We start from the raw sequence: 27,103 nt of genomic DNA on the forward strand, positions 1-27,103 counted from the left end.
AGCTGGGGGGCGCAGGTCCCTCAGCCACAGCATCCATTACTGCACGTGATGCTGCAGCCCCCAAACCAGGGAAAAGTGTGAAAGGAGCTCGGACCTGGGAGTGACTCTGACCTGGTGGAAACTTCTAGGGGAGTAAGCAGGTGCCTAAGGTTCTGGGGCTGTAGAAGGAGGCTTGTGCCAGTAGTGGAGGCAGCCATCAGCTGCGCTTCTAGAAATCCTCATCCCCGCTATCCGTCTGGATATGTTTTACTATCTAGAGGAACTGCCTCACCTCCAGCAGACACCGCTACCCGCCCTGCGGGGTCCGACCGCCGCCTCCCCGGGGGCCGGGGCCGGACCAAGGCGGGGGACCCGCGCCTCACCTGAGGCGGCGGCGGTGGCCACGCCTCTCCCTGCTGTGCCTCTAAAGCCCTCCTCCTCCTCTTCCTCCTCCTCCTCTCCATCCCTCCATTCCTGCCTCGCCGCTGCCGCTCGTAGCTGCCGGGCTCTGCCTCGCCCGCCTTCTCTCCCCACCCTCCTAATCCCCATCACCAGCCATGGCCGACATGAAGACAGGCATCTTCGCCAAAAACGTCCAGAAACGCCTCAACCGCGCCCAGGAGAAGGTGCGCTCCGGGGCGGGGGAACTGCTGGGAAGGGGCGGAGGGGGATGAAGAGCGCGGCGGCGGTGCCCGGGGTCCCGGGGAGGATGCGGCTCCGCTCGCCCCCAGCGCCCGCCGCCGCAGCTCCCCCGGTCCGTGCCCGCGGGGCGCCGGGCCGGGGCCGCCGGCCTGGTTACGTAACTGACCCATTTCACCCCGCGCTGCCCCGGCTTCCCCCGGCCGCGGCTCCCGAGCGCGGGGCTGCGGCGCTGCGGGCGCTGCCGGCGGCACCTGCCGCAGGCCCAGGCCGCCGCTGCTCCCTCGCCCTTGAGGCGGCGCGGGGCTGCCCGCGGGGGAGGCGCCGCTCCGCACCCGGCGTGGCCGCGGGGCTGGCCCGGCCCGCGCGGGGAACGCGGGCTCGGTTCGCCTCGCCTCCCCTCACCGCCCGCCGCCAGCCCTCCTAAGAGGATTGCCTTTCCTTTAATATCCGCGCCGACTCATCCCCGGCTGCGGCGATCCGCCTTGCTGCAGCCGCGGCGTGACAGACACCGCTGCGTGTGATGACAGGAGCCCGCGGGGGCCGGGGGCTGGCGCAGCCCGCGCGGGTTTGGGGAGCTGCTCGGGATGTCATGGGGCTGGTCTGCAGCTGACAGCTTGTGCTGCTTAGGACAGTCGGTACCGATTCCAGCGCTATCGTAGCCTGGAAATGACCAACGGGCGAATCAGGGAGAATTTGCAGGAGTTCCTGACCAAAGACGAGGGCTTTACGGGCCACTTTTTGTTTTGTTCAGCTTCATTAATGGAAGCTGATAGATATAAATGTTCTGCACAAATAGCTCCTGTGTAGCTATAGGGTGTCTCAAAACATAATCATGGATACAGATATTAGGCCCAATAGAAAAGCATTTGTGTACGACTATGTGTAGCAGGTGTGTCTGCTGTTAGTACAGTTTGCAATAAAACTATTGCCAGCATGAGTTTTGCAGACGTAGTTGTCAGTACGTGTAGCAAGTCATCTCTTTTGAGGGTTAATAAAACCTTTATACCCCTCTATCATATCCTGTATCGTTATGCAGCTTAGGGAATAGGGCTTTTGTGAATTAAGGAAGATTATCTTGTGAGCATATTTCTTATACTTCACGCCCATAAATCCACACTTTCTTTTTGGACACATGTTGAATTCTGTGGAGCTCCAGCGGCAGAAAAAAACGCAATAATTAATATGTCTTATTCATAATTGAGTTATTATTTAAGAATCTAATAGTTGAGGCTGTCACAGACTAGTGATTAATTTTCCCTTTCAAATACTCCTGTCTAGCTCACCAGGTTATAAAGTACTAGACTTTTCAAAGTCATGATGTGTTTCCATTCTTGCAGGTTTAGACAGTAACTGTTTTCAGGTAAAACACGTAAATCCTCTGTAATAGTTCAAAGAGATCTGATGACTTTATGGTGTGATTGAATTGACTTGAGTTCATAGTTGGAGTCGAAGCCTAAAAATACTGTTTTTTTCCTTGTGTCTTTGTCAGTATGGTTATGATTAACCATCTGGAAAAGCACTGGTGCAAGTTGTAATCACATGTACTGCTTCAAGCTGTGTCTGTTCCAATGTGTGGAGTCCTGCTCACAGAAATGTGTGGGCATACTAGAGAGAACATCTTAATGTGAATATTGGAGATACCCCGTACTTCTCAAAGATTGTTCATGCACCAGCCCCAGGACAGGTGCCTTGAGTCTGATGGGTGCCTTGGGTGCAAATCAAAGATGCTGTTGGGCTCTGACAGATGGTCTGCTCCACCTCCACTTTGGTGATCAATCATGCTAACAAGGGGGAAATTTGTCTGGTTTGACTTTCATGTATCAGTCAGGCATCTGGCAATTTTGGCTTCCTTATAGTATCTGCGGTGGGAATTTCCTATGTCAGTGGTGTGCAAGTTGCTTATTTACAGGGTTATTTACAAGATATTAGTGGCCTCACACAGTCGTAGTACCAGTGGTGACACAGAGTAGGTCACAGTACCGTACAGCTCTGTATACTTGCCTCCTCCTTCTTGGCCCGTGTGTTGTTATTGCCTGAGCTGTGCAGGTATACTCCTTCATGTCTATGTTTCTGGTTAGCTTTGAGTTCATGTGTGTCTATACAACATAAAATCTGTCGTTATTCTTGCTGAAACTTTACCAAAAAAAAACAAACAAACAAACCAGGCCCCAAATGGCAATGATTGAGTTTTGTTTGTTTGGTTTGGGTACTTGATGACAACAAGTAAATTTTGTCTAGGAATTGAAAGTGTATGATTTGTCTGATTCTTGATGGTGTGAATAGGACGGCATTGTGACAGGTGTGTAATATCACACTGGCTTAAAGAGATTTTAAATACATTGAGTTGTTTTTATCTTGATGCTTATATTGGATTTGTGCACCTGCAGTTTACTGACTATATTCTTATATATCAATGCTTTTATAAAGCATTCTTGCATTGCTTTCTATTATTTATTGATGCAACAGAAGTGTTAAAAATATGGAGTGGCTCTATAACATAGACCTTCATTTTGGATTTCAGTAGAGCTTTTGATACTGTCTCTCACAGGATCCTGCTGGATAAAATGTCCAGCCCGCAGCTGGATAAACACATTGTGCAGTGGTTAAGCAACTGTCCCACAGGTTGCTATCAAAGGGTTACAGTCAATGGGGTGACAGACTGGTGTGCTGTCACTAGTGGGGTTCCTCATGGCTTCACCCTCAGCCCAGTGCTCTTCAACATCTTCACAAATTACTTGGACGTAGCACTATAAGGGATTCTAAGTAAGTTTGCAGATGCTAGAAAAGTGGGAGGAGCTGTTGACTGCTGTGAAGGCAGAGAGGCCCTGAAGAGAGAACTTGATAAATGAGAAGGCTGGGCAATCACCAAACATATGAAGTTCAGAAAGTTCCAGATTCTGCACCTGGGATAGGACAACTCTGGATGTATGGACAGACTGGGGAAGAAGAATCTGGAAAGCAGCCCAGAAGAAAGGGACCTGGGAGCCCTGGTCCACAGGAAGCTGAATGTGAGCTGGCAGCCAGGAGGGCCAAGCATGTCCTGGGTACATCAGGCACTGCATCACCAGCTGGGCAAGGGAGAGGATTGTCCCCTTTGCTCTGCACTGCTGCAGAGTCCTGTGGGCGGTTTTGGGTGCCACAATGTAAGGAAGATATTAAGCTATTAGAGAACACCCTAAAGGAGAGTTAGCAAAGGTCATGAAGGGCTTTGACGGGAAGTTTCAAATATGAGGACTGGATGAGGTCACTTGGTGTCTTCAGCCTGGAGGAGACTGAGGGGAGATCTTATAGTAGTCTACAACCTATTAATGAGGAGGAGAAGGGCAGACACTGATCTTTTCTCTTGTGGTGACCAGTGACAGGAGCTGACAGAATGGCCTGAGGTTGCATCAGGGAAGGTGTAGGTTGGATATTAGAAAAAGGTTCTTCCCCAGACGGTGATGGTTGGGCATTGGAGCAGGCTCCCCAGGGAAACAGTCACAGCACCAAGCCTAAAAAAGTTCAAGAAGTGTTTGGACAATGCTCTTGGGCACATGATGTGACTCTTGGGGATGGTCCTGTGCAGACCTGTGAGTTGCACTCAATCCTTGTGGATCTCTTTGAATTCAGTTTATTCTGCAATATCTGATTCATTTATGTGAACTATTTTTCTAATAATGCCACCATTATCTCCAGTTTCTTGCTGTCTAGGAGAAATTTTGGTTGTACAGTGTAGGTAGTGTGTGTGTCTAGTCACTATTTATATGACAAATGCTAAATATCTGCAAAGTCTCATATTGGCCAGATCTTGGTCTTGCATTAGAAGTGTTAATCTAAGAGTTATTTGGAAATAATAATTGGACACTCTATTTTTCACATAATTCAGGTGATGGTGCTTTATGTGGTAGCATATGTGCCCTGGCACCCTGATTTTGAATAAGAGTGTGCCATCTATTAAAATCCTCTGGTCATCACATTTCTTCAATTACTTTTGCCTCAAAATGCAGGAAGTGTGGACATGCTGAGCTTTCAGCATCTGTTAAAATCTGCCGAAAGTCAGCTGAACAAACTGGATTAAATTTTTATAAGGACCAGATTGATTTAGGAGACTACATCCCAGCCATAAAAATTAATGAAATACCAATGTATTTAAAATGAAACCAGAATAGATGTTTTGGTAACCAAGGTTGACTGAGTCAATTCTACGGACAAGGTTACTTGAATGAAAAGGCTGAATTTGTATCTCCAGGTTTCTCTGGAAAATTCCATTTCAGCTGATAACCCAGTTAATACTAGATAACACTAGTTATCTCCTTGTCCTCTCTTCTGTAACCCTGTGCTGGTTTGAAAGCAAACCAGCAGGGGGTCCCAAGTCAGAATTACAATTTAGTAGGAAAATTAAAGGAAATTCAGTAGTACAAAAACACTAGTAGAGTCAGTATACAACCTGACTGGGTTGGTCAGGGTGGTGGTAGCAGTCCAATTAAATGGTGGCTGCAGTCCTCTTGGAGTGACAGATGTGGTTCTGTTGAAGCAGTGATCCTGTCGAAGGGTGTAGTTTTCCTCTGAAGGTCCAGGGTGGTGTAGATGGATCTGGTCTTCCTCTGGGAATCCAGTGGGAGAAGGCTGACTGTGGTGTTCCAAATCTCAGATTTTTTCTAGGTAGGATTGCTCCTCCTCCTGGCTGAAGCATCTCGCAATGGGATGATGTAATTTTACCAGTCCTGCAGTGAGGTTCAGTGGCCCATTAAGAGAAGATATCCCCCTGGAAGGAGGATGGGTCATGGAGGAGTTAAAGAACGCTGCCCCACTTGGTTTTAACAAATGGTAATAGAATACATACTTTTGGTTACATCTTGCATTGCAACCTAAGACAAGCCCAGCCACTGTAATTGAATAGCATAGAGACCTAGAGTGACCATCTAGTCCTAGTGCCTGACCATTTCAGGGCTGACCAAAATTAAAGCTTGGCATTAAGGGTACTGTCCAAATGCCTCTTTGGCAGTGACAGGCATGGCTGGGGGAGACATCAGCTACCTCTTTAGGCAGCCTACTCTGTGTTTTGGCCACCCTCAGAGTCATGAAATGTTTCCTCTTGTCAAGTCTGAACTTCTCCCAATGGGCACAACTTGGAGCCATTCCCCAGGTGTCCTGGCACTGGGAGAGAAAGAAGAGCTCAGTACCTCCCTCTCTACTTCTCCTCCTCAGGAAGCTGTAGGGAGCAGTGAGGTCACCCCTCAGCCTCCTCCTCCTCTCCAAACCAGACAAGCCCAGTGCCCTCAGCGCTCCCCAGAGCACATTCCTGCCAGCCCCTTTCCCTGCTTTGGTGCCCTTCTCAGCACATGCTCAAGGACCTTCACATCCTTTTCAAACAGTGGGGCCCAGCACTGCACCCAGTGCTCGAGGTGAGGCTGCACCAGTGCTGAATTCAGTGGGATAATCACCTCTCTTGGCTGGCTGCTGATGCTGTGTTTGATGCACCCCAGGATGAGGTTTGCTCCCTTGGCTGTCAGGGCACACACACTGCTGATCCCATTGATCTTCCTGCCAGCCAGCACCCCCAAACTCCCTTCTGCAGGGCTGCTCTCCAGCTACTCCTCTCCCACTTCAGACTTGTGTCTGGAATTATTCCATCCAGATGCAGGATCCAGCATTTGGTTGGTCTTGCTCAGCTTCATGTCACTGGTGACTGCTCAATACTCCAATCAATCCAGACTGGATTGCCTCTGCAAGGCAAAGCCTCTTATCCCATGGGAGAGTCAGCAGCACTTCCCAGTTTGGTATCATCACCTAACTGTCTGCACATTCACTGCAGCCTCCAGATCACTGATGAGGAGCCTGAACAGAGCTGCCTCTAGACCTGAGCCCTGAGGAACACCACTGGTAACTGGTCACCAGCCACATGTCCTGTTTGCTGCCATAATTTGAGCGCTGCTCTTCAACCAGTTCTTCACCCAGTGCACTGCATACCTGCTCATCCCACTGTTGGAAAACTTGCCTGGAAGGAGGCTTTGAAGGACAGTATCAAAAGTCTTTCTAAACCCCATTAAAACTGGGGGTATAAATCCTGTGTCTTCACTTCGTCCAGGCAGATGTGAAAAATGCCAATCACTTGTTTTTAAAATTTTAAAAGTTTAATTGTAATAAAATGGTTATAAAAATAATAATACAATTAGAGTAATAATAATTAGGACAATTTGTATTAGGACAATATGAGACAATAGAGACAAAGAGTTACAGACATCCAGGTACCTTTTTCTGGGCAGCATGTGCCCGAGAAAGGACACATATTAACAAAGGATTAACTCTTAAAAACAATAGCCTGTTGCACATTTATACACTTCATACATGATGCATGCATTCCATTCAAATACAGAATTCTGTCTGATCATTGTCAGCTTCTTCCTCTGAATCCTAACAGCGCCTTCAAGGCAGGAAGAAGTTAATTTCTTCTGATAAGAGGGCAACAAATTCTTTTTCTCAGAAAGATTTAGGTGTCCTGTGGCTGCTATCTCACTGGGAGTCCTTTCTTTAAAAAAAGTATCCTACATAGCATAGTTTCTATTTTAATGTTTTTTATAACCTAAAACTATATTTAACACACTACTTAAGAGAATTAATATAGCATAACTTTATAACATAACACATATAATATTCATTTTAATATTTGTGAAAAGCCAATCATAAAATACATGCATTTTTCACACAGATGACCTTATTGTAGGTTGTTATTAAATTAAACAAGACTTTCCCTTCCTGAACCCATGTTGTCTGTGTCTGATGATTATGTTGCTTTTCAAATGTCTTTTAATAAAACCCAGTGTGATTTTCTCCATAATTTTTTCCCGGTGCTGAGGTTGGACTAACACGTCTGTAGTTTCCTTGGTCTTCTCTCTTGCCTTTTTTGGAAACTGGTGTAACCTGGGCTAAATTTTAGTTGGTGGGGCCTCTTAAGACCTTTTGTAGATGATTGAGAGTGGTCGTGTTGTAATGTCTGCTACAGTTACCCACAGTACTCTGGGGTGAATCCCATCAGGCCCAATGGACTTATTGATATTCAGCTGATAATAATTGGTCCCTTTCAGTTTCAATGTCCATAAATGGAAAGTTGGTGTTCCTGCACTCATTGTCCTCTGAGAATTGGACAATCCAAGGTAGCAACATGGACATTAGTTCCATCACAGAGACAGCTCTTATGGGTGGCCTTTGTCCAAAGAATGTTGAGTGGAGGGGTGATGGCGGGTCTGTGGCAGGTAAGGCATAAACCAGAAGACATAAGGGACACCCTCATGTCACAGTGTCATCACCCTGTAGTGCAGCAGTGCCTTGGAAGGGCAAGATAAAAGGGAGCATCCTCCCATGTTCCACTGCCAGCCCACAGACATCCAAAAGGAAGTCCTTGAGGAGACAGTGGAATTACTTGGAGGAGGCTAGGGGCAGAAAACTGGAGGCAAGGCCAGCTGCCAGTGGTACTCAGCCTTTGGGGAACACATGCAAGCCCTTCAGAGGAGAAGAACCACCAAGCCCTGTAGGTGCCTGAAGCTGTCTGGCCTTTTGATCTGCATAGCACTTGTAAGTTCAAGTGAACACCATCTTGAGGAGTACTGCACAGCTCAGTCCCCAGCCTCTTGTGGAGCCAGGGGCAGCTACTGTAAAAAATGGGATGTAGAGAGGTTGTTAGGGGTCCTAGGGCTTTTTACATCCACTGGTGCCCTGCTAGGATTCTTGACCTTCAGGTTGATCAGGCTGAGGACATTTGGCCATTCTTGGAAGCCCCAAGATGGCTCCAGGTTGAGGGGGAATAGGGTTTAGGCATATCCTGGAAGGCATGATCAGATTGTGTGATGAGGAGTGAGGCCTTGGTTACATGCTTAGCAAATAGCTGATTACCAGCAATGGCATCAGGAGAGAATTTTCCCTTGGGTCAGGTTGGCACTGGTTCATAGGGGGAAGGGGGAGAGATGGGGTTGCATTCTTCTGCAGCACTGAGCATGACCACTGCTCAGCGCTCCTTCAGTCCCTTTTGGCTCGGTTGCTGCCTGCTGCTCATGCCCCATGGCCTGTCATGCCCTGCAGCCGTGGGCAAGAAGCTTTCCAGACTCTCAGGGTGGGCCCCAAGGCTGGCCTGGGGTTGCTTCTTGTCCTCCTGTAGCACTGGGCACAGCTCCTCTGGGTCCCTTGACTCCATTCTTGCCTGCTGCCCTCACACCTCCAAGGCACCACTTGTGCCCTGGCTCTCTCTGGCTCTCTTGCCCCTTGCAAGCTTGGAGTGGGGCTGAGCTCTGCTCTTCCCTTGGCTCCACTTTCCCAGGGATTCTTGCTTGTTCAACACAGCATGTGCTTGGAAGGGCGCCAGGCTTGCTTCCCCATCCAGACCTGACACTTTTCAATTTTCCTCCCTGCAACATAAGCACAGGGCAGGCACAAGAGTGCTTTTCATGCATCCCTGCCCTGGCTGGGAAGGACAGCAGTAAAGCAAACTTTGGAAGGCAAGATTGCAATGTGCCCATTATTGATATGTGTCATCCTTTGGAAAATACCTCATGGGACCACACATCTTTTCTTCTGACCTATGTGTGCTACTGCTTTCTGTAGCTCTGTCATTTGCCTTTTCCAGACTACAAAGGATGTATTTTCAAGTAGGAAATGCATCAGCCTGCTCCTGGCTACACATGTAGGCTGTGTTAGTGCTTGTGAGCATCAGCTCTGAAACAGATGGAGAAAAAAAAAATTGAAATAATATCCTGCTTCCAGTTATAACCTGTATGTTATGTGTCCTTGAATGTTTTTTGGACCTCAAAAATCCCCTGATGTGTCAGACACAAATAACAGTCTCACTATCATTTGACTCAAGGTGAGTGCAGGACAGAGTAGTAGTGTCCTGTCAAACCCAGAGCTCTGCATGACAAGGCCCAACCCAGGTCTGAGGGCTGCAGCCCCGAGAGCAGCTCTGCAGGGCAGGTCCCAGCCCAGCCAGGAGACAGGGGCAGAGATGGGCACACACACAGCAGGGCTCAGCCAGGACTGAAGGGCCCAGGCAGAGCTGGGACACGTCCCTGGGCCCTTGGCAGGAGGTGTGGGGCTGGGGGTCCCAGGGCAGGCCAGGCCCAGCCACTGAGGCCTGTGAGCAGCACCCGGGCCCTGTCAGGACTAAACTTCAGTGCTCCTGTGCTCTTCTTCAGACACTGGTGGTGGGACACTTCAGAGACAGAGTATTGGGCCAGATGGACCTTCCCTCTGAGGGAGTGCTGCTGTCCTCAGGTGCTTGTGTTTTAGCATGTTTTTGCAAGGGAAACAGCTCAACAATTCTAAAAATGAATACAAAGTGAGGAAAAACAATCCACCGGAAGACCAATAGGTATTTCTCGGCTCTTGAGACATTTGCAGCCATTTAGATGAGGAGCACATCCTGCACCAGACTGATCTTTGAGCCTCGCTGGTGTCAATGATATGGTGGTTTGCCATCCTGTGAAAACCTATCTCAGTTGAACACTGATGAGTTTAAAAAAAACACGTGACACTTGCCTTTTGCAAATTTGTGCAGATGGTCCCTTTATCTTGACATGATTCACAGCCCTGACCCCTCTCAGAAGATACACACCTCCTTCCCACAAGGTGACAGAGCCAGTGCCTAGGCTGGGAGATGGTTATGGGTATTCAGTGCCTTCTGTTAGTGCAGGGCTGGAAAGAATTGTCTTTGGAGATTTCCCCAGTGTGTACTGGAAGGGAAAGGAGCAGGTAGGGGAAGACAGATTTGAGTAGAATAAAATAGTTCAATTTAAATAGACTTACAATACTCATCCGGTCTCACTACCTGATCACTTCAGGGCTGACCAAAAGTGAAAGCATGGCATTAAGGGCACTGTCCAAATGCCTTTTCAACACTCATAGACATGGGTTCATTGACCACCTCTCCAAAAGGTTTCTTCTGGGGTTTGACACCGTCTCATAATAAACCCAGCTGGTGCTGTCACAACATTTCCGAAACTCGATTGCAGTAAGGTTTGTTCTTGGGCATTTCTTGCGTAGCTTCTGAAAATCAAGCTAATGTGGTTTTGGTGTTTAACTTCTAAGTCAGTAGTATATGTGGTTTCATCTGAAACTTAAGCCAGTACATACTCCAGTTTATGGGAACTTTGGGGGCATTACAAGGGTTGTAAAGGAGGAGATTCTATGAAGGAAACATTAAACTTCCATTTGGAAGGAAATTTTGTGGTTCTGTACAAGTTCCGTTCTGTAATTAATAACATCTGCTCTGAGGCAGGAGACAGGTATGTGGAAGAATATTATTGTGAAAGGCGTGCTACATCTATTATAGCTGTGCTGACCTCCTTGCAATGTAATGACATGGTTCTAGCAGCCACAGGTTCCTCACAGCCAACTACTGTCTAATGATTTAAAATGTTGGCCACACAGATATTGTAAAATGTTTTGTACTGAAGTCATTACAGTATTATGACAGGCCTTGACATTTGGGGCCCTGCTGGCACAAGCACACACAATGATGAGGAAACTCCATCTCTGAAAAGCTAATTCTTAATCTCTGTGTTTATAAACAAAACCAATAACAAGTCAATCATTTCTCATATGGATAGTATGGTCTAAACTATGCAGATGATATTTTTCTATCTTCAGGTTCAAGTATAATGAAAACTTGAATTTCCTTTTTTTAAAATAGTTCTCTTTTTTAACATAGAAATTATAGAAAGAATGGAGTGCAGGTGGTCATCTGGCCATCCTACTAAATGAATGTGGAATCAACTGTACTTAAAATTATTACTCAGGAATTATTTTCTTGCCAGCCTTTTAAAGTTTGTAATGGTGGAGATTTTGCAGGTTCCCTAAATTGATCTGTACCTTTGTTTAGGCACCTCCAGTCAGAAAGTTCTCTTCTCATAGAATGTAAATGTCTTTTTTTGCAGTTCAAGTTTCCTTGTTGTAGAGGAATGTGTTCTTTCTTCTTGCCTCAAAATTTGGAAGTGTTTTTCATCTTTTGTCAGCATGCCCTCTGATCTAACTGGAGTTATCACATGACTCTTTCAATCAGGTGAAACAGTAGCTCTTAATAAAATATTGATTGCTTCCCTTATTTTAGTTTCTAATGTACAGGTTAAAAGGTAGAGGTAGATTTTGGTTTTCTGGGTACAAAGCATGAAAGAAAGGGGAGAGAAAACCCCCAAGGCTCCTTCCTGTTAGGTTCTCATATGATATTTTCCCTGCTTTGTAGTCTTTGTAAAGGAAATCTATTTCTTTTTTCCCAGTTTTCCCCATATATGTAGTATTAACCATGATCCTGCAAGTTGTTACATAATACACTCTTTCTCATTGTCACTCAGTTTCCACACGACAAGGAAGTGCTTCTTCTTAAGTGTTAGGGGGGTCCATAGCTCTGTGTTCATTGGCTGAAGCATTATTAGTATCAAGGTGGCCTCATCCTCTCTTCTTGCTTGACAATTTCATCTTTTCTCTCTTACTCTTTCTCATTTCCTTTTTAGTTTTTTAGCATGGGTCCCTTCCTCTACTGTTCTCTCTAAACTTCACTTAAATCCTGTCTTAAAAATAAAGTATTTTTTTTTAAAATCTGCTAAATTGTTTGGTTTGGTTCTGGACTGCCTTCTTCACTACATCTTTCCCATCTAGCAGATCATCTGTTTGGCATTGTTATATTTTCTAAGACCTAATGGCTTTGACAAGGACTGCCCCGTGGTAGCTGTCACTGGTCTGCAGACACTGCACAGTGCATGCCCACCTTCCTGTTGTGATACTGTTAAGATTGAGACTTTATGGGCACATAGAGGAGAAATGCTGAGGTGGTGATAACCTCTGTATCTGGAAACTGCTTGAATTTCTGGTCTGGATTGATCACAAGTGCCTGCCTCTTAGGATGTGCTCTGAACCCTGGTGCAACCAGTTGTTGTAGATGGCAAAGGGTGAGAGAGCAGTAGATGAGGGCAGGAAAGGAGAATACAAGTTGCTTTTCACCTCAATGGCCCAAGTTTTATCCACTGGCTAGGAGGAACAGTGAAGAAAACTGGCCAGATCTGTCATAGCAGGATCTTTCAGTGGAGATAAATGGCAGAGGAAAGCAGGCTAGGTGTAAGGTGGGGTGAGCATGGAGAGGAGAGCAGCATGCCTGTGCTTGCCTTTCCTGCAGCACACCTGTCCAGGCTGTGGGGAGCCTCTCTAAATGGCTTGTCAAGCCAGTGTGGGATGATGGACAGTATACTGACCTTGGGAGAAAACAAAAATAAAGAGTGAAAAATGCCCTTTAACACATTTTTTGCAGTTGCCCAAATGAATAGGATTGTGTCTCCCTGAACTCACCTAAAGATGGCAGGGGGATCTTTCACTTGCCTAAAGTTTACACAGGGGGATTCAGCCCCACCCAAAGCCTGATCAGGCAGCAGTTACTGCCTGCTGTGCCAGTACCCTCACTCGCCTCAGGGATTGCAGTGTGTGGGGAGAAGGAGTAGAAGGTGGCTGTGCTGCTTCAATACAGAGGGCATCTTCTCTAGGGAGCAATTGTCTGGTGTAGTTCATTGGGCTCTGCTGCAAACTCAGCTGCTAGGAGCTTCCAATCCAGAGGTTTCGAGTGCTGGGTCACTCCTAAATGTTCTAAATGTCACTAAATGTTCTGTGGCATCATCATCAGTGCTGTGTGACACGGAATCTTTGCTGTTCTCGAACACTAAATCATTTATTCCAGACTTAATGAGGAGCTAGCTGGTCAGTAGTGGTCAGAATGATAAACCAATGACCAACTCTGGAAAGCAATTGTGTCATGTTTGGTCATGTTGAGTCTCTGCTAATTGGAGTTTATTAATCTGTTTAAGAGGGCATGGTAAAACTTATAAGCTGCCATAAAGACACATGGAACACATTTCTGCTTGTGCTATGAGAAAGCTAAGCAGGAAATACCCTGTTCCTCTTCCAGGTGGCTCTACCTTTCTTTCTGTTGTCTCAATAATTATTCTTCATTATCTGTAGGACATTAGCACATGTGAGATTCTGCAGAACTGGGGACAAAACCAAGTGAATAATGGTATGGACAAGCACTTAGTTGGTCAAATTCTGTATAGGCAGTTTCTCAGAATGTTGATAGGATAGTGGGAATGCTCAAAGGCCTTTCAGTGGGCAGGGTCACAAAAAAGTCGGGGATCGTACCACACTTCAAGGGTCTGGGCTCAAACTCCCAGTGCCCTGCTACTACTCTTTATTGTTATACCTTCTTTTTCTTACTACTTTTCTGACAGAAAGCTCCTGCTTACCCCCAGATAAGATCCTCTGCCTTGTTCTCCCTGTTTCTGTAGCAGATTAATTCCTTTGATGCACCCTTGAAGTCTCAGCTTTCTCACTTCCTAACCCCACTTCTTTGTACCCACAACATTGCTAAATCTCTGATTTGTACAGATACAGAGGCCAGTGCTACAGTCTGTGAACTGCTGTCTGTCCTCTTTATCTATGATATGAAAGTGGAGAATATGTACACATGAGCCTGCACATGCTTGAAAGACACTGACTATCCTGCTTTTCCCAGGATAAATTGAAAAACACTCTAGGACTTAGGTTTTATTTTTAATGTTTTTAAAACATTAAATTAATACATTAAATTTAAAGCATTAAATATTAATACATTAAAACACTGTTTTAATGTATTTTTAATGAAGTAGAGGTTTGAGAAAATAAAAGCTGCTAAAGAATATAGATAATGTGAATTTTCTTTCTAGATTGTGATAATTGGTAAGCATTAAAGTTGTGTCTTTATAGAAGTATAAGGGGTTAGCAGTATGTAGCAGAGGTAGGTGGTCGTCTGTTATGCCATGAGAAAGTTATTTATACTGATGATTCATGCTTTATGGCTCACCAAAGCCCAGTTAAAGGGCCTACATGTACAAGGGTTAATACATATTTAGCATTAAGGAAGGAGATGAAACACTGCATACAGAGAAGATTAAATGTAGGCAGTCTATTTCCTGTGGAGAATACTAAGATTTTGAGAGCTGAAAAATGACCCTGATTTTTCACATAAAATGCATGCATTAGTTTTTAGATCCAGGAAAAGGTTTAAAGACTTATTTGCATGTAGGACATGCAGAGGAATAAATTAAAATATTATATTCCTTTTAAACCTGCACAGATCTGTGTGTGAATGCTGTTGCTTATATTTAAACTAGGCTTCCTGTTGTTCATCTTGCTATTGTAACTGTGAAAAATGCCAATCACTTGTTTTTAAAATTTTAAAAGTTTAATAGTAATAAAATGGTTATAAAAATAATAATACAATTAGGGTAATAATAATTTGGACAATTTGAATTAGGACAATATGAGACAATAGAGACAAAGAGTTACGGATGTCCGGGTACCTTTTTCTGGGCATCACGAGCCCAAAAAAGGACACCCATTAACAAAGGATTAACCCTTAAGAGCAATAGCCTGTTGCACATTTATACACTTCATACATGATGCATACATTCCATTCAAATACAGGATTCTGTCTGGTCATTGTCAGCTTCTTCCTCTGAATCCTAACAGTGCCTTCAAGGCAGGAAGGTAATTTCTTCTGATAAGAGGGCAACAAATTCTTTTTCTTGGAAAGATTTAGGTGTCCTGTGGCTGCTATCTCGCTGGGAGTCCTTTCTTTAAAAAAAGTATCCTACATAGCATAGTTTCTATTGTAACATTTTTTATAACCTAAAACTATATTTAACACACTACTTAAGAGAATTAATACAGCATTACTTTTCAACACAACACATATAATATTCGTTTTAATATTTGTGAAAAGGGAATCATAAAATACGCATTTTTCACAGTAACCTAAATCCTTGTTAGTTTTTGTGGGTGTTATCTTTTCACACTGATAAAGCCACCCTCTGCAGTTTGAATGAACTTTTCAAGTACAGAAGAGAAACTGCTGAAATGGATCTGGAGAGTACGAAATATTTTTTTTCAAAATAATGTTGCCAGTAATTTTAACTATGGGACAAATTTTAGTCCTGTAAAAATCATAAGGAGTGGTTAATGAGGGTCATCAGAAGGAAAATAATTTAATTGATTGCCTCATGTTTTTCAAATGTGTACTAACAAAATTCTTATCACAGGGGAGACAAAGGCTGTGGATGAAAGGCAGATCACAGAGGAAACAGAAGCCAAAGGTCGTAGGTATACTGAGGCCTGAAGAGAGGCACAAGAGCATGGCTCATTCTAGAGGCAGATTGGTCTGGGGCAGGATTAGGGCAGCCATTCCCATGGTTTATCTTGCTCAGGAGAGAAACTCATTGGGAGAAAAGTGCACAGTAGTAACTGAAGACAGGCAAAGGATGGTTGGCTGCTTCTACCACAGCACGGTCACTGCAGGACACATTCAGGAAATGGTAAAGGAGTGGATTCATACTATGTGAAGCAGTGAGTGGAAAACAAGCACAACAGAGTAAGGTTAATGTCCATGGTTAGCTGAAGGCCAAAACCAAGCAGTGCTTTGGAGATGCGATATGAATTGAAAATATGGAATTTGGATTTAAAGAATTGTGGAAATCTTAACCGTGCAAGAAAATTTCTTTGATTTTAAAAAATAGCACAGACCTCCTTCTGTATTCTCCAATGGCTTCTAGATTTATTAGTAAAGAAATGAATATACTCCTTATGATGTGACAGTCTTGCAGACTACCAAAATATGATTTTATTGATAGTACATCTCTAAACATTGTTCTGTTTAACTCTCAGCCAAAATGTGCAGGCAGAGTTAGTATCAGGAAAGTTGTATCTTCATGTTTGTTTAACTTCCTTTTTCCATCCTTATCTCTCTCTCTCTTCTTCTGTTGTCCTTTCCTTTCTGCTTGCTCTTTCCCTTTCTCTTGTACATCTCACCAAACAAGTTGTTTCAGACATAACCACCAAAGCCATTTAAAAAATGATTTGACTTCTGTTGCTTGATAGGTGAGCCCAGCTGCACACTTCAGATTGTTTAAAAATCAATTCTGAGCCTCCAAACGTTGTAGGCTATGAAAGAATACCGAATGTTCATTTTGTTTTATTTGTCTCCTGTTGTGCATGAGAGGAGGGACAGATGGTGCTGCTGGAACAGGGCTTTATTCCCTCAGGGTCTGCAGGGCTGACCAAGGTCCTCCCTGTGTGGAGGGAAAGCTGGGAATAAAGTGACAGCACCTCACACAGGTAGTGCTGGGTATCTGGAGAACAACTACAAGACAGGGAAGGTGAAATGGAGACCTAAGTTGCCCAATAATTAAGACAGTAATTAGGCACTCTGAGAACTGAAAATGGGCAAGCTGAAGGAGCCTGCAATGGGCTACATTCATAAGCTTTGTTTTTATCAGGACCTCCAACTAAGTTCACAGGAACTTCACCCAACTTGTAGCCTTAGGGTTAAGCCCAGCAGTGCTGTCACTCCAGATTCAGTGAAGTCAAGGTGCTGTTTGTATCCCAGGGCTTTTCAACTTACTCCTGCTCCCTATGCTTGTACTAAAAAAAAATTCCCTCATATGAGATTTGTGCTTCTAGGGTCTGAAAAGCCTGTTTCAGAGAAGACCAGCTTCACTCATATTTTGCAGAGCTGAACAGGGTTTTATTCTTAACACCACCCTGGCATTATGTTTTCCTGTACTATCAATCCAAGAACATAGCTGTTGCAAACATAGTGTCACCATCGCTTATGTAAAGTTTCATATAAGGGTAAAAATAAACAGTAATTCAGAAGCTGGCGGAGAATCTGCATTGATTTGACAGCCAAGCTGAGAAGCAAATCAGGAAGAAATTCAGGCAACCCTTAGGTGGCAAACACACACATGCCATTTGAATGGCATCTTAACTCCTAAACAAGTCACTCCTCCAAAAGTCATGACTTAGCACTTTCTGAAGGAAGATGGAGAGGAACAAGCTCCATCAAATATGGTTTAAATAGAGACTGAAAAATATTTTGGATCAAGAACACATGTTTACACACTGCAGGACAAATGCAAACTTGAGTACAGTGTGTTTTTCTCAGCATTTCAACTCAGATCATACTGATTTCTATAGTGAGGGCTTTTTCTGTAGGCTGTGTTTATCTGGAAAAGATATTAAAAAAGTATACCCCATGAAAAATGATATTTTAAAAGAGACACTGTGCAGTATTGGCATTGCTAAGTCGCTTCTCTGAAGGCCATATTTTTGTGAGCAATAAATAATTTTTCCCTCTAATATCCCATTTCCAGTTTGTCTCAAAGTACTTACACCAACATTGTTTTGTTAATGCCCATCAGTAGCCCATCCTACCAAAGCCTTACCATGAAGTATATGATTAATACTGGTGTTGGATTGCTCAGTAGCATCTGTTATCAGAAGTGTTAGTGGGATTCAAAGTAGTCATATCAACCTGACTCAGATTTTTCCCTTCTCTGACTCAAAGAAGGATATTTTTTGCACTCTTTTATACAGAAAGATTCCTTACTTGCATAGAAGCAGTCACCGATCAAGCAAATTTTATTACTTATTAATGCATCTTGGAATGTTTTGCACATTGAATGGATCTAAAAAAAAGGCAGTGTGAAGTCATTCTCAAGTGCCAAGCACTTGCTATTCCTCCTCTCTCACTCTGAAGCACATGTTATTTTCAGTTCTTCGGAGGGGTTGTTATCATTACATGTTGAACAAAAAAAACCAAAATCACCTCTGATGGATTGTGATGGATCTCTGTCTTTTTTTGTTAAGTCTTGTGAAAAAAAATGAAAATAGCAAAGGGTTGTAGAAAGGCTTTCTGAAAGTGTCACAAACCCTTTTCCACCCTAAGATAATGTATACCATCACATACCAACAGGTTATGTCTACATCTAAGCCAGTTTTAGCTATACCAGTAGTGAACAGGATGTTTCCAATCACACTTTTACTTGCTGTACTAATAGAAGTGTTAAAAATACAGTAAATTTTGTCCAAGGTTTTTAGCTCTAGGTCTTTCAACAGAGCTCAGTTCTCACTGCCTTTCTCATTTAATTTCAAGTTGTTGGTAAGAACATGCCTTTTTATGATGCTAGCACCTATTCAATTGTGATTTGGAGAGTTTCCACATTGTACCCTTCACTTATCTAGAAATCATGACTCTGAGGAGACACATAGAGTACAGGTTTAGGTTCCTCAGGAAAAGCATGCTCTGTTGTCTGCATCTTATCTCCATCCAGTGTCTCCCCTAGTGAAATGAGTTCTCCAGGCCTTCATTTGGTGGAAGGTCCCATGAAGGATGGAAAGCGCCATGCCTGAGCACGTGTATATCTCTGTGCACTGCAGGAGAGTGAGTTAACACTTGTGTTCACCCAGATCTGCGCCCTGAACGCAGTTTGTCTGGTCCTTATGGTATAGCAAAGTAAGTTGTTGAGAGCACATAATTTTCCTATCCCTAACCTATTGCTTTTGTGCTCAAAGTCTTTGGGGCCAGGCTAGTTTGACGCACAACAATAACATTGTTAACAGTTACAGATCAGGGACATGTAAAAGTCAAACACTTGATACTGACACATGGTCAGACTGTGCATCCATTGAAGTGAAAGAGAGTTGTCACTGGAATCATTGGGAAACTAGCTGGACACTGCTCTGCCAAGGGATGTTGATTGCAATGGGAAGCTGTTAGAGAAGCAATATATGGTTAAGATAAAAAACCATTAAGTTCCCTGCTTTTACCACATTTTCTTGAGGTTCCTTCTGACCTGGATGGAACACACACAAACTTTTCTTTGTAGGTCGTCCCACAACAAAATACAACTCTTATCTAAAGTTTTAGTAAAACATTTCACATCCTCTACAATGACCTTTTCCATATTATTTAGGTACTATGATTAAAAAAAAAAGTCTTTCACATAATTTTATGCCAATATGGAGAGTAAGCACACTCATATTTAATATAAATTGAACCCAAACAGATGGCTGGATAGCTGTTTGATGCTATGAGAATAAAAGAACTCAGCCTTAAAGCACTTATAATTTATTATACAGTTAAGAACCTGTGTATGATACGCACAAGATACTACTGATAAAGGACTAAAGTGACACAATAGTTAACAAGGACCAGTGCCTCCACATGAGAATTTTATTTTTAGTGGGGCTACGTGTTTAAAATTAAAGGGAAAGTGTCTTAGTGTCTTTCCACAATCTAAAAAATAAGGAAGAGAGGACTGGTGGTTCAAATATGTATAAAAATCAACACTGATGTGTTTGACATAAAATATTTTATAGCTGTATTAGAAAAAAAAAGATAAAATTGTCAAGATTTACAATTAGTGTGTCATAGTTTTCAGAAGAGTATGGCTATTGTAGAATATCAAACCAAATTACTCTTTATGTTATGTAAACGTGAGTGATACTAAAGAGCATATTAATTTCAAAACCTTTTTGTTTTTTAAACCTAGATATGTGAGTGTGTATTGTTGCTTGGTCCATAATATCTGCAGTAGCTAACTTTATCAGAGACATGAGAAAACGCCTGTACTCTCATCTGGGAATCTGACTGGTCTTTTGTCCTCTGACAAACATAGGAGTGATAGAGCTCTTCCTTCCTCACCCCTCAAAAGAAAAGACAGTGGTTGATATGTATTTCATACATCTGGGGGACAATCCTTCATTGATTTGTTTGCTTGTGATTCATACTTATACTAAGAGGTGTTTTACTCTATCAGTGAACTTATGGAGATATATGGAGCTATGTGGATTATTCCCATCTACATATAGCAGGAAGAAATGTGCCAAAAACAGTGTCAACCAGCTTTCCACTAAGGCTCATTTATTCCATTTGCCTTTTTTGATGTTTGAAGTTGTTTCAATACAAAACCTTTTTATTTTTAAAGAATTCAGATCAGAGCCATGTATTAAGAAATGTCAGTTACATCCATCATAATATTTTAGGATTTATGCCTATTGCAAGTTGTGATGAACTTGATATCAAATTGCTATAGTAGTAACATAGTGCTTTTAAAGATCTGATTTTACTCATGCCAGTTTTATTTGTAGCAGGGTGAGGCTCTGCAGGTTAAATAGAATCCAGTTCACTGTGCTAACACAAGATTTAATGCTACATATACGCTCTGTACTGGCTCTGCATGGGCCTGGATTTAAATTGTAGCTCATTGTACAGCTTTCTGAAAATCACATTTGGGAAAATCACACTTACAGGTGTAGTAGTGTGTATACATATATTCTGGGGCAAGAGGAATTTTTACTTTGAGGATGTAAGAAGACGTCATGGCATCTGAAGCAGTTATAAGCTGGGGTTTCTCATTGCTTTGAGAGAGTTTACCTGGCTATGGCAGCAGCAAATCTATTCTGGGATCATAAATTTCTTGGCTGACCTCTGTTTCACCTACCTATGGCCTGCATAAATCAATACTTTCAATTTGCTGATACTTTGAATTTTGTAGCTAATTATAACTCCTTCAGCAAATTTGAGTAAAGCTGCAAACTACAGCATCCACTTGAGGGGAGATGCCTGACACTGTATTGTGCCAATGTTTTGCAGGGGTTCACTTGTTCAAGCCTTTTTCTTGCTCCCCTTACAACAACCACTTTTGCACAAATACAGAAGGCTTAATAGATCAGTCTGGAGCTGTCTGTCACTGGTTTTAATCTCAGTAATTTTTCCTTGCCTGTTTGTACCATGCAGTTTGAGTGCTCCCTTTCCTTCTAGCTCACATCAACACCTTATTTTATCTGTTCAACTTGAGTTGTGGCTGAATGTGTGCAATATGTAAGCTAGACCCAAACAGTTACTAGCCTAAAAGACTGGTAAAAGTCTTTCTTCCCCTCCTTTGCTATTTTTTCATAATAAATGTAACCTGTTTATGTTGATTTGTTCAATTAAAAGCAATAAAAAACCCATAAAACCTCCCAGCATTGTCACAAGATTCAATAAAGAACAGTGTACCAGGCTGTTTTATTCATATTTGAGGAATGAAAAAAAGTTGGAATTTTTAATATTACAAAATAAAATGACCTTACATGGGCTTTTTAAAAATGAGAGCAATTAGTTTCTTCTCCTTTCTCCTTATTGAGCATTTCTCAGTGCATTCCTTAATCACTGTACAGTCCCCATTCTCCTGTCTCTTCCTCTTACTTTAATTAAGACAAGCAAATGATCCTTTATTTCAAAACAGAATAGTGTGTAGAATAAAGTATGTTGGATGAGATCAGGGGATGGCGACTCATCCACCTCCCACTCAGAGCAGGGACAATCTCAAAGCTTGGGTAGGTTGCTAACAGCTGTGTCCAGTTGTGTCTTCACTATCTCCAAGGTTGGAGGTTGCCCAGCCTCTCTGAGGAGTCTGTAGGAACATTTCACCATCTCATGGTGATTTGTTTTATCCTTTCATATCTGCTCAAAATTTCCTTTGTTGCAGCTTATCACTGTTGCTCTGTCCCCTTCTCTTGTGAACCTCTGAGTAGGGCTTGGGCCATTCTTTGTAATGGGTAGTAGGGATCTGAAAATAGAAAGCATGTTTCCTTCCCTTATCTTTGTCTTTTCCTGGCTGAAGAAGTCCAGCTCCCTTCCCATGCCCAATGCTCAGCTCCAGCCTACCGAGCATTTCAGTGGTCTTCTGCTGGCTTCCTTCTAGTTTTCCCATGCCTTTCTTTCACTGGGTGACCCAGAAGTGGAAGCAACAGTACTCTCAGTTCCAGCTCATTAACTCCAAACAGCAAAGGGGAGCTGTTGCCATTGACCCCTGTCTACACTGTAGTTTAGTTTCATCCTTGCAAGGGAGCCCATCATTCTCAGGGCATGATCCTCAGCAGTGGAGAACAGCAGCAGTTTTCCTTGCTTAGAAGAACTTAAGAGTAAGGAGAGACAAATATGGAGGAGGGAAAAAGTTACTGGGTACCTCAGTACCTCTTTGTCATTCATTGGTTTTGGGCTGACTTACTGAGAAAGATCCCTGAAATGCCTACATGAAATCCAGGGTCTGTGCTGCCCCTTTGCCAGCTTTTGGCTCTGGTATGCCGCTTCTCTGGAATAATTTTGAGACAACAGAAATTAATTCAGCTGTCACACTTGTGGGTTTGTCTATTTTTTTGTTGTTGTTGTTCTTTTATTTTCTGTTGGGTTTTTTGTTGTGCTGTTTGTTTGCTTGGTTTTTTAACACGTCAATTCATCTCAACAGCACCTTTTGCTTAATCAGGGGCTGAGTTGGTCCTTCTTTATTAATGGCTTCATGAACAGTTCTATTGAGAGGCAAGGCAATAGACCCGTGGAGAAGGTCAGGATTCAGACACAGATCCCCTTATTAGTCAGCCTGCAGGGCAAATTAGTAGAGGGACCATATGGGGTGGGTCAGTAAATACTGGGACACGCTTTGCACACTGACTAAGTGTCCTGATTTAGGGCAAATTTGTGAGAAAATGGCAATACGAGCATCACAAAGTCACTCCAGGACATTAAGGAAGCTTAGGTATTACTTCAAGGTATTTTCAGCACCTATCAACTTTGCAATGTCTGTGGTCTCATAAGGTTTCTGGGGAGTCCAATAACAATAAGTAGCATCCTTGCACATATGATATACCAGGTGGAAATGTTATTTTTTCCCACGGCAGGGAGAAAAGGCTGTCCCTACATACACTTCTTTTCCACAAAGATATACTTTATATGGAGAGCTAGAGATATTTTACATTTTATTTGAAATTTCCTGGAAGCATTTACTGTGTGGGAGTAATTTTAGGCTAGATTTTTTTTCTATGTATGTGTACTGTATGGCTGATTGGTAGGTGTAAGCTGTGTTGATGTATTCAACTCAGGAGCACATACTTTTCTTCCTGGGAACTCTGGACCCAGAAAGTTGTTTCTTTAGATCTTGCCCCTACCTGCTGTGATGCTAGATTTCTGCTATGGAAATGTTTCCTGTGTATGTTATATATCAAAATGAATAATTTGAAGGTAATATGGTGCAACCTGAAGTGGAAATACAGGACTATATTCTCAGATGCTGACAGCTCATGTCAGCCTGGTGGCTTCGTTGGCTTTATGCTGGTTATCCTACACAAGTGAAAACCTGGCTGACTGCTGGTGACTTTACCTACATTTAGTGTAATGTTCTTGCTGCAGCAGCTTCTGTGCCCTGGGAGAGTTCCACAGACATGTGGAGCCGTGTTGAAAATTTATTTAAGCATCACAGAGGTAAACACAGCATATAATTATAATTATACATATGACCTGCCTACCTGATTTCTAAGAATCATGCTGCCTTCAGAGATAGATGTTCAGTTATCTGGGGCAAGCACTGTTTCTGATTCCAAAAGCATCAGGTGAAAAAAAGGGAAATGCAAAAAGTATCTGAATAAAAAATTTAATTGTATCAGAGTAATTCACAAAGTCAAAACTGAGTAAAGATTTTGGAAACGTTTATCCATCTTTCATGTGTGGCTACCACTACTTGCATTATTTTCATCTTACCCATGTGGGCTCTGGGCCATCTCTTCACTGGCTTCTTTGTTGACAAGGCATTTACAATATTTAATGCAGTTGCCATGGTACTTGATACATGACTGATTATATTTTACAATGTGGCAGTGGATTGCATATAACTTCAGCTGTCTAAGGAGGGAATGTTACTTAAAATTGTCATACAGAGGACTCTAGCTGCTACTGATGTACCTGTAGTCTCTTATAGAGAAGTCATCTCTGGAAAGGGGCATTCTCAGGAAGGGCTCCAGTCCATGATCAAAGATGAATCTAAGGCAGCAAAAATTCATATTGGTCTGCTTTCTTATATGGATCCCAAGCACAGCCTTAATAAGGTGTGTTTTGCTTCAAATTAGAAATAATAAATCAAAATACTAAAAAACCCCAAAACTGTCTATGCTCACATCCAATGAATTTAAAGCTAAGTGCAAACCAAAGAGTTTGGCTGAACCAAGACTTTATGGTTCACAATACCTACATGTCTTTAAGAGGATCTTGATGCCAGAGCAAACACATGCCAAGGGCATTAGAAGGCTTGTACTTCCCCTTTCATTTTTCCCTTTTGACAGATAGTATGACTTCATGTTTAACTATTTACATGTCTAGATTTTTAATATATTCATGCTTTTGCAATGTATTTTTCTCTCAGTTCTATTTTACTCTTATTTTATTTTGGTTTACTTTATTTGCTTGACTAAACAGATACTCTAAAGCACCTGACAGACCCCCGTATCTTCTTTACCTAATATTTTTTTACTGACTTTGCAAGCAGCATGTACTTTGCAATTTTTGTTCTTTTTAGTGTTTAATATGCAGTTAGCATATTGGATGCCAAAATGGAGACCAACTGTAAATCTACTGGTAAAGCTCTCTTCTGCTGCAGCAGAGAGGTCTGGAGATCTGCATTTAAGTAGTCTGTGGCATCCCTTCACCTTCAGGATGTTAGCAAACAAAGTGGCTATACATTATCTTTGAAACAGTTTCCAAGATTTGTTAAAATCCTGGAATATTTTGAAATATTAAAAGTATGCAATATATGGTTTTGTCCCTTTGATCAAAGCGTAAAAGAGTACATAGCATATAACTGGTTTTCCTTGGGCATGTCATATTTATCAAACATTTTTTCTCCACCCTCAAAATACATGGATGGGAAAGACTGGGCACAATACCCTTAAGGCTAGGGCACCTCAAAAAACAATGTTTTTTCTTCCTCTCTTGAGTAATGCTGTCAGTCCTTCGGTGAAGTTTCATATGAAAAGCTCAGGTTGATTCCAGTGACAATCAAAAAATGCCTTTGATATTGTGTGCTTGCATGCATTTTCATTAGGTGTCAATATTTTTCTCTGTGGACAGAACAAAAGAGGCAACAGAAAATTGTTAACCCTACACAGCTCACATGATAAAAAGCTAGTGTCAGCAATTTTGCCCTTACAGGGCAGACATGTCAGGAAATCTTTAGATGTCACCAACTTTAAAAAAACTTCATCTTTGTTACCACTTCCCTGCCAGTCCCCCCCCCCCCAATTCCAAGCCTTATTTTTCTAGGGTTCTGCAGGTCATCTTTTGAGATGTGTGAAAATTTTTTCTTTTTAATTGCAATTTCAAATCACAGCACAGTGACAAAGTAAATTGAATATTCTACAAGTAGTTCTTGTGGTATATGTTGTGAGGAGTACAAAATTATTATGGGTGGTACACCTTTTCCCACTGAAACTCCTTTCTAAATTGAGAACCGTGTTTTAAACTGAAAAGGTCCCCTTAATGCATAAAGCATTGAGAATATTTTTTCAATTAATTTCATCCTGTCCTGAAATTATATTCATTATACTATTAATTCCCAGCAAAATCAACAAACTAATTTTACTTCTCACTGTTTTGTGAGCCTGAGCCTAACCCTAACCCTTATTTAAAAAGCCTGAGTCTCTAGCATAAAGTTAGGTATTTAATTTTTCTAACTTTAATAAACCATTTCTACTGGAAGAAAAACTTTGAGGGAAGTTAATTTAAAAATGTAGATATGAATAGGGAGTTTCAAGCAGGGGAAACAATAAAGATTAACCAAATGCTGAGTTGCAACATCATGAATCAAACAAAGGTTTTAGTGTATGCTGGGCTGGATGGCATATAGGTGAGATATGTATATAGTATCTTGGGCAAATACACATGCTTCTTCTAGAGCCCTTTTGGCATGAATACTCAGAAGATGACTTTAAATTGCCTTTAAAATGACTTTAAATATGAGTTACAAGGGATAGGTGGGCTGGTATAGGAGAACAAAGTCTGAATATTGCTTCATTACCTTTGAAAGCCACCTATGTATAGAAGTTATTGAACATATTTCAGAACTGCTGACCAAAAATTTGTGTTTGTTGTGAATACAAAAGCTCAATGAAAGAAACAATATTTACATCCTGTACCTGTGAAATGGAGGCCTAAAAGAATGAATGTTGGTTACTGAACTGTAAAGAAAACATCAGCTGCATTACAGAGAGGAGGGTATACTCAGGGATATCAGAAAACCATTGTTTTGAAGAGGGGAGAGTGAGCAGAATCAAAGAGGACATCTGTGTAAAGAAATGCTTGGTGCAAGCATGCAGATAGATCTGTCTCTGGCTAACATCTGGCTGATATCTCCAACATCATGCCAGCTTGGCCCTGCAGCTATCAGTCCTCGATGGAATAAGCAATCTGTTTGACTGACCTCACACTGCTGCAGGTTTCCCAAGGCAGAATAGAGGATGGGATGAGAATCCAAAGTGATTTTGCAAACAGAACCAACAAAGTCAAATTCAGTAAAAATGAACCAAAGCCAACAACAGTACAAGGTGATGCCGAGGAAGAATTTCACTTTGTCATGTCCAAGAGCTAGTGGAGAAATGTTTGTGGAAATATAGGAGATAAATTACTCAAGCCAGAGATATTGACATCTCAGCTGTTGTCCTTTGTATAGCTTTTGGCAACAATTCTTTGAAAATACACAGAAGATGTATTGAGAAAAATGATACCTAGTAAAGGGTTGAGGATATTGAGTTGTCTTAGAATGGCAAATGCCAAGTGCAGATATGGCAAGTCTCAAGT

General features: G+C 42.3%; 1 protein-coding gene across 2 annotated transcripts in view; it reads left to right on the top strand.

Moving 5' to 3' along the window:
• Window positions 1-394: 394 nt before the first annotated feature.
• Window positions 395-27,103, top strand: part of AMPH (amphiphysin) — a 127,259-nt gene continuing 100,550 nt past the window's right edge. For both annotated transcript variants that reach the window (XM_005487005.4, XM_014267012.3), the window contains exon 1: window positions 395-605. In XM_005487005.4, the coding sequence (XP_005487062.2) occupies window positions 537-605 (69 nt within the window). In that variant the 5' untranslated portion in view covers window positions 395-536. The remainder of the gene's footprint in view (window positions 606-27,103) is intronic.

Source organism: Zonotrichia albicollis, chromosome 1 (genome assembly GCF_047830755.1).
Source record: "Zonotrichia albicollis isolate bZonAlb1 chromosome 1, bZonAlb1.hap1, whole genome shotgun sequence".
Taxonomy (NCBI): domain Eukaryota; kingdom Metazoa; phylum Chordata; class Aves; order Passeriformes; family Passerellidae; genus Zonotrichia; species Zonotrichia albicollis.